This window comes from Pyrus communis, chromosome 11 (genome assembly GCF_041283825.1).
Source record: "Pyrus communis isolate YQ-2024b chromosome 11, ASM4128382v1, whole genome shotgun sequence".
In the NCBI taxonomy this organism is placed as follows: Eukaryota; Viridiplantae; Streptophyta; class Magnoliopsida; order Rosales; family Rosaceae; genus Pyrus; species Pyrus communis.
The window spans coordinates 12,294,508-12,302,758 of NC_142575.1; the positions used below are offsets into that span (position 1 = coordinate 12,294,508).

The 8,251-nt window shown below is 39.8% G+C and overlaps 1 protein-coding gene across 1 annotated transcript; it reads left to right on the top strand.

Annotated features, from left to right (window-relative positions):
• The first annotated feature begins 711 nt into the window (after positions 1 to 711).
• On the top strand, positions 712 to 4,867 carry LOC137743379 (protein kinase G11A-like). The gene is made up of 2 exons (XM_068483262.2): positions 712 to 1,520; positions 4,026 to 4,867. Exons 1-2 carry the CDS (start codon positions 934 to 936, stop codon positions 4,816 to 4,818), a joined length of 1,380 nt encoding a protein of 459 aa, XP_068339363.2. The 5' UTR covers positions 712 to 933; the 3' UTR covers positions 4,819 to 4,867.
• The last annotated feature ends 3,384 nt before the right edge of the window (positions 4,868 to 8,251 follow it).

An 8,251-nucleotide genomic window follows, 5' to 3' on the forward strand; every position in this document is an offset into this window, starting at 1 on the left:
ACGCACCATGCTTCGTATTGGCAAATCACACTTCCCCCATCCACATGGGTGTTTATGTTTTTTTTTTTTTTTTCACCATCTTCTTATTTGGTTGACTTAGGATACTCTTGTCTCCGTTTACAAATGTGCATTCCCTGCCGGTGAATTGTTAATTAAGACTTTTTATTTAACCCACTACATCTCGGGTTTGAATTTTTGTTCCTCTCCTTAAGGTAAATTAGTATAGCAATTCAAGTTAGATGATGCTAAACACAATTTGTTTGTTGATAAAACTCTTTTCATGATTTTGTAAATTTCTTTGATACGATCGATATTTTCATGGAAATATCAAAAAAATCAGATAAAGTTATAGAAATTGGAGGTTAAGTCTAAATTTCTTCTCATATCAAATAGACTCTTAAGTTTAGGCTAAAATAGATAAATACTGTCAATATTTATGATACATCTGTTAAATATCGAAGAAACTGTTATATTTCGTCTAAACCAATATTTAACAATCTCTAAAGTATCATTTTAAATCTATTATTGAAAGCAACTAATATCGATATTAATATTCGATATATCCGTCAATAATTACACAAATTTACATATCAATATTTTTATTAGTATCGATATTTTAAGCACCTGTTATAACTGTACCCACAATCACAGACTCCATGATTGGAAAATAGAAATCTAAAATATTAAGCATGGTCCCCACAAAGAAGGCCCACCTTTAGCACCCAAATTCCCCGGCAACCCCAACCCACAACATGGCCCAAGCCCAACAATCTCTCTCCAGTCTCCTGTCCCCCCCGCCCTTCAAAACCTCCTCTCACTCCCTCCTCGCTCTCTCAGCAAAGTAGCTCTCCTTCCTCCTCTCTCACTCCTCTCTCTCTCTCTCTCTCTCTCTCTCTCTCTCTCTCCTCTCTCCTCTCTCTCTCTCTCCCCGCAATGGAGCCCTGTCTGGACGACTTAGCCGACGACCTCCAAAGCCTGAGCTTCACCTCCACCACAACCACCAACACCACCACCACCAAGCGCAGCACCAGCTCCTGCTCTGAATCCACGCTGCCGCCCTCCGCCTCCTCCTCCGCTCGCCTCCCCGCCTCCGTAGTCCCCAAGTCCCGACCCCAATCCTGTTCCTCCGACCCTCTCTGGTCCGCAATCTACAAGATCCGATCCGAATCCCCGACCCGGCAACTCTCCCTCTCTGACCTCAAATTCGCGGAGCGCCTCGGCTCCGGCGACATCGGCTCCGTCTACTTGGCCGAGTTGAAGTCCCCCGGTGGGGCGCAGGGGTGCGTATTTGCGGCGAAGGTGATGGACAAGAAGGAATTGATTAGCCGAAGAAAGGAAGGGCGGGCGAGGACAGAGAGGGAAATATTGGAAATGTTGGAGCACCCGTTCTTGCCCACGCTCTACGCGAGCATCGACGCGCCCAACTGGTTTTTCCTGCTGACAGAGTTCTGCCCCGGCGGCGACCTCCACGTCCTCCGCCAGCGCCAGCCGTTCAAACGCTTCAACGAACATGCCGTCAGGTGCGCACGTTAGCATTTCCTTCCTTAATTGACTACTTTCCATAACGAAATTAAATTCAGGACAGTAATTGATGACGATCGGAGGGCTTAGATTTGATGTGATGTAATGGTACGCGTTTGCACGGTTCAGACTTTTCTGAATCGTGCTGTGCGGCCCCGACACTTGTACCGCGTTACCTGTCAGGTTGTTTGGTGGGGTCTACCTATTTTAATGGAAAAAGCTTTAGGGTGTGCCTGACATGCACCTGATAAAATCTGGACATATAGATTGATTGGTGAAAATGAAATTTAGGATTTTGGAGTAAATTGTCAACTGTTGTTAAGCACACGTAAGCACGGTATAAGAAATAACAACTTGTATAACACGGAATCAATCTACGTAAGCACGGTAGAAGAATAACAACTTGTGTGACACGGTATCAATAAGTGGCTGTTTATATGTGTACTGAATTTATTTATTTATTTTTTTGTAAATAATATTACTACTTTAAGCTACGTCAAGGGTTGGTTTGATATTATTATGCTTTAAAAAAAAAACTGTTTCTGCTGTGCTATGAGAATAAGTTCATTTTTGCTGCTTCACATTTTCAGCTTTTTTTCATCCAAAACTGTGAAAATAAGCTATTTTTAAATGTTTACCAAACATATTTTTGAGTTCAGCTTTTTTTTTATATTCACTTTTTATAAAAGCACCTTAGTATCAAACCAGTACTAAGGATGGAGAAAATATGAAATTCAAACGCTCGAAGAATGCTAAGACAATTGACCACTTTCACTTAGAGAGCAATTTGTATGAAAGAAGTCTAACCAAACCATCGAACATCCTAATCTAATAATATAACGATATATGAAAAAATATATATTTATATTATGATATTATTAGATTGAGACGTCACGCTACGACAGTAGCGGCGAACTCATTCTTATAAGTCATCTTCTTTGTGCTTGAGATGCCATGTGGGTCGTTTGTTTCGTTGAAAGTACGTTTGATTAGTTTTGACTGTCATGTGCTTAAAAAGGCCACTTATAATTACATGCACGTGCACACTATGGTTTGAGTCAAGGCTATCACTAATACGGCACGTCGAATGACATGTGCTTTACCCTACACTTAACAGTAGTTTTCTTCTCTTTGCCAAATCACATTTTTGCCCCTGTAGTTTTCCCCGTTTTCCACTTTGGTCCTGGTCGTTTAGGCAGCTTTAGTCCTTTAGTTTTGTTTAGTTAGCAATCAAGTCGTACAATTATAAAATTGCTAAAAAAAAAAAAGATTGAATAATTACGTTTTGGGTTAATTGCAAATGTTTAGGATGTTAATTTTATGTGAGTTTTTCTTTTCCCAATTTCTTGTTGATTTGTTGGATAGATTTTGTTGCATTCAAGGACCAAACAGGTCCCTTAAAATCTGAATTCCAGTATTTTGGGTTCAGATAATTGTTGCAGGATTTCCCAAAATAGTGGCCCCAGTGTTGTTTTCTTGCTTTTGGCTTGTGGTTGAGACTACTCTTAATTTAGGCAGTTGTGTCTTTTGACTTTCAATTATAGTAGGGATAAGGTCCCAGCAGTCTGAGTATGTCTGCAACTGAAAGGTGAAATGCCGACGAAACGTGGGACACAAAAACATGATTTAGAGGGCAAGGTGGGTCGTCAAAGTGACCTCCGGGGGCAAAGTGGGATTCACGAGTGCTCTCAGGAGGCAATACTGTGATTAAGCTTAGTAGTAAAATTTTAGCAAGTAAAAGATAAAGATGAAATGTTGTTAGTGATCTGTTTTCTTACCATAAAAAATGATGAGGTTCTTCTCTTTCGTCCTTTTCCATTCCACAAGTGTTCACCACCACGGGGTGACCCAGTGGTTAGGGATGAATTCCAGGCCAGAGAATCACATCAAAAGTACTTATTTCATCAATTATATGCAAGTGCTTTTCGCTTTTCTTTATCATCATCAATTATATACAGTTTTTGTTTGTGATAATTGCAATTTACAAGTGCTTTTTACTATCATGGCATTGGATTGGTTGCATGTGTTTTTATCATTAACTTGCAAATTGGTTGCGAACCTTGTTAATTTAGAGAGTTATGTCTTTTGAATTTCATCTAAAAAGTTAAATCTCTCTATATATGATTGAAGACTCGAAGTAGGGCTAAGGTCCAGTAGGTTAATAACCCAGCTATATTTTCGTATACTTTTCTCTTTTCCCCCCTTTATCCATTGGGAAGTGATTTCTGGACGCCTTTTTCTCCTTTTGCGCACTTATGTTTACCCTGGTCTTTTGATTGAATAAATCAAAGAGAATCAAGAGACAAAATCAATTGGGGTGTGCAAAAAGAGAAAAAAAATGTGCGGAATTCACTTCCAGGAGTGACCCCAACCAAACGAATGACATTTTGCTAAACTAAAATATTTTGGTCACATGTAGACAAGTGAACAATTGATCATGATATAACAAATCATATGTTGGATCCTTGATTAGCATACTAACTGGTATTTAATATCATGATTAGGTTCTACGCATCGGAGGTGATTGTAGCTCTTGAGTACCTCCACATGATGGGGATTGTGTACCGTGATCTGAAGCCGGAAAACGTTTTAGTTCGATCTGACGGTCACATCATGCTTACGGATTTTGACCTCTCGTTAAAATGCGACGATGGTACATCAACGCCTCAGATCATCTCTACTCAAAATACCCCAAATGCTGCACCACGAAAAGACTACTCACTTGATCCACCCCCATTTGCATCATCTTCATGCATACTGCCCAGTTGTATGGTCCCTTCCGTGTCATGTTTTCACCCGAAAAACAAGCGGAAGAAGAAGCAGAGCCATAAAAATGGCCCCGAGTTTGTGTCCGAGCCCGTTGACGTCCGGTCCATGTCATTTGTCGGGACACACGAGTACTTGGCTCCCGAGATTGTGTCCGGTGAGGGACATGGTAGTGCAGTGGACTGGTGGACGTTAGGGATATTTATTTCTGAACTATTCTATGGTGTGACACCCTTTAGGGGCGTGGACAATGAGCTAACCCTAGCAAATATTGTGGCTCGAGCCCTAGAGCTTCCGAAAGAACCGGCTGTGCCGGCCACGGCCAAGGACCTCATCTCACAACTGCTGGTCAAGGATCCGGCTCGGCGATTGGGATCGTTGATGGGTGCATCGGCAGTCAAGAGGCACCCATTTTTCCAAGGGGTTAATTGGGCGTTGTTGAGATGTACACCTCCACCATTTATTCCCCCACCACTTAGTAGGCGAGTTGTATCTGATCAAAGTTGTCCTGAGAAAATGGAATATTATTAGTCACAAAACAAACTCAAATAAGAAAAATATATTGCGCACTTGTCACAAATATTTCATTACGTTGTCACAAAACAAAACAATGTACATAACACGTACATTTACTCTTAAACACTTCATCTTTATATGGGGTGGCCTAATTTATGTGGCCACATATGATTTGGTAAACCGACATGTACTAAATTAATTCACATATTTCCAAAGTCAATGCTGGTGTTGAAATCCCGACAATCTGAACATAAGCAATGACATTGACTTCGGACGGCTTGGTACATCCGCTCGGCTTCCTTTGCCCACCATCTAATGATCCGCCTCATAACAACGCACCCCCACCCCGCGCCACCCCGCCCCCCGGGGGAGTGGCAGCGCCGGGAGCCCTTGGAGCGTTCATCGTTTGGATGGAATTTAGAGTGGTTCTGAGAAATTGTGAAATGTGTGTTTGGGCCGCCTTCCCATGTGAAGTGTTTGGTTTGGAAGGAGATGGGGTTTGACATTTGGGCAGAAGGTGTTCGAGAGCTACTATTCAAATTTGTTTCACTCTTTAAGAGAACCTACCTCACATGAGTTTGGTTGCTTGCTTGCTAAGTTTCATTCATCTCCGTTAATTTTTATTTTGTTTTTGGATGAGTAACATCCAGTTTTTGTTTGCATCACTTTGTTTTCTCCTCCTTTTTTTAAGTTTGTATCTTCTATTTGTTGTTAGCAAAGCTGGATTGAGTTTTCAAATCTGTTATTGTCATGAATAGTTTACTGGCTCTTATTGTTTACTTTATTTTTTTAGTCTCATTTTGTTGATGTAATGTTCCATTAGTTGCCCCTTAAACCTAGCAAATGGGTCATCTTTGCCATGCTTGTGTCAATTTGTTATTTTAACTTGTCATGTTATGTTAACTCATTAACAAATTCAAAAAGTCAACTATGAACTTGACCTGTCAAAATAACTTGTTACCAAACCCGAACTATGTCACATATTAAGATTCTTTTCTTTTTTGTAAGTTGTCACATTACAAATGGTCAAATGGTCAAATTATTGATTTTACTTAATGAACACATTATGTAATTCAAATTGACTTGAAGTTATAACATACATGCTTTCCACTTCGATGTTACGTAGCATTAAATGTAAAATCCCGTCCTCGGATTTCACTATTTAAAATTACATATTTCGTATTCTTAGTTTCGACACATTTATAATTACGGCTTATAGTTTTTTTTTTTTTTTTTTTCAATAAGTAAAAGGAAAAAATGCCCTTAATGAACTAAACAGACTTTTTGAGGACGTATTTAATTTCTATATGTTTTGTCACTTTTATTTACATATTTGGGATAGAGCTCAACCTCACCAGTGCGCAGGCAAGAAAAGGTTTGTGAAACGGAGTTTTAACGAAAGAGAAATTAGTGGTTAAATACAGGGGTAAAATAGTAATTAACCACTAATCTAGAAGGTTCCAGATTTGCTGGAGCAACAATATGGGTGCCACGTGTATGACTAAGATGGGAAGAAGAGAAGAGAAAGGAGGGAAAGGAGGAGAGAAACTGGCCAATCAGAAAGGAGGGAACGGAAATGAGGGAGGAACCAGCTAACCCAAACCCTTTTCAACCCGCTGACTCGACCCAACTGTATCTCCCTATTCCGACCACCATTGACGATAGGACCACTGCCATATTGATCCTCACCATCAATCAACTCCTTTTAACCCTAGGAACAATGCCCATAGGTTGGTTGAGGCGTCAGAGCTTGTTTTGGAGTCGAATCAAGAACACCCATTTCTAGGGTTTCAATGGATCGATGGCAATTCCAGGTATTTTCCGGTTGAATTGGAATTCAGTCCAGGTATGAAAGTTCTTCCCCTTGTTGTGTTCTACAATTATGTAAAATTTGGTAATTTTTGGAGTTTGTCTAAAAATTGGGTTTTTGTTTGCCGGAAATCATCACCTGCCGCGTGGCTAGTAGGCCAACAATGCCTTTTTAACTTAAATTAGATGTCCTGATTTCATATTTTATATTTGTTTGATGAGATTTGATTGTTTGAACCTATTTTCATTATGGTACGCCACTTGATTATTATATGAATCGACGATCCGACCGTTGGATGACACCAAACTTTAGTACATAGTACGTAATATTTCAGGACATTAGGAATTGACATATGGAGCCCAACATATGAATCTTGATGAATTGAATTACTAGGGTTGACTTTGATCCACATGTTTGTAATCGTCCTTAAGTTCTAAAATTAGTATTACTAGAGACTCAGTGAGGCTTTGCGGGCTTATCTCGATGAGTACTTTAATATATGTGATCTGGTTATTACCCTGAAATCTCCATGTTAGTATTCTTTGTGGATACGGCATGATTTTAGAATTGTGTTTTATATTAAATTGTTATTTTATATTTAGCCATCGATCTATTTTTATGAAATGTGATTTGAAATGCATGTGAATTATTTGTGAAATGTGAAGGCTAGTAATGGACTGATAACCCATTGACATGGGGATTTGTTGCTTCAAAACTTGTTTCATATCTCGTTTCTTGTTTCATTTTTCCATCATTGAGCCATTCTAAATTGTGTAACTTGTGCTTTGTTTCATTTCGTTGAGCCTTCATGAATTGTGTAACTTGATTATGTCTTGTTTCTTCGAGCCATGGTTATGTTTCTTGGACTTCCGCTCAGTTCCGTTAAGTGGTCCGGAACTGGATTCCGTTAGGGTTCTGTTGAGTGCTAGTTCTCTGCTCCATCTGGATTCTATTGAGTGGCTAGGAATCCCTCATGCTCCGCGATTCCGTTGACTGGTCCAAAATCGTATCCTATTTTGGATTTCATTGAGTGGTTCGATATCCATTGTACTCAGCGATTTTGTTGAGTGGTTCGGAATCGTATCCACTCGGATTCTGTTGAGAGGTCTAGAATCCTATTTACTTTGCAATTCCGTTGAGTGATTCGGAATCATATTCTGGTTTGGATTTCGTTAAGTGGTCCGAAATCCCTCTTAGTATTTTGGTTCCGTTGAGTGGTTAGAAACCCGAAACCCGGAACCCGATGGTGGATTTCGTTGAGTGGTCTGAAATCACATCCTTGACTTAGTTGATTCGTTGGATTTGGTCTAAATTGAGAAAGTTTAGAGATGTAGGCTTTGACCAAACTGTGTCACTCTAGCCCTGCATGTTGGTGTATTGTATGAGTTATTAATTGATGTGATTGTGGAATGGTGATGGAAAGCATATGTGTGTGTGAATGGCAAGATGGCAGCTCTTGTTTGGCTTATGGTTGATGTGTAGTGTGGTACTATATGTTTTTTGGGTAGGAAGTGTTTTACGAAAAGTTCAAAGTTTAACAAATGGTGAACTACGAATGGCTTGATCCCGTCGGAGGGTACGTATGCAGTTTAACAAAGAGGTTACATGCAACCATAAAGTAAACAAAAAATTACTATG

Bases quoted from the DNA above. Each gene is read 5' to 3' on its own strand.
- LOC137743379 (XM_068483262.2), top strand. From the start codon at position 934: ATGGAGCCCTGTCTGGACGACTTAGCCGACGACCTCCAAAGCCTGAGC. The intron at 1,521-4,025 runs GTGCGCACGTTA...TATCATGATTAG, and splicing joins TTCAACGAACATGCCGTCAG to GTTCTACGCATCGGAGGTGA.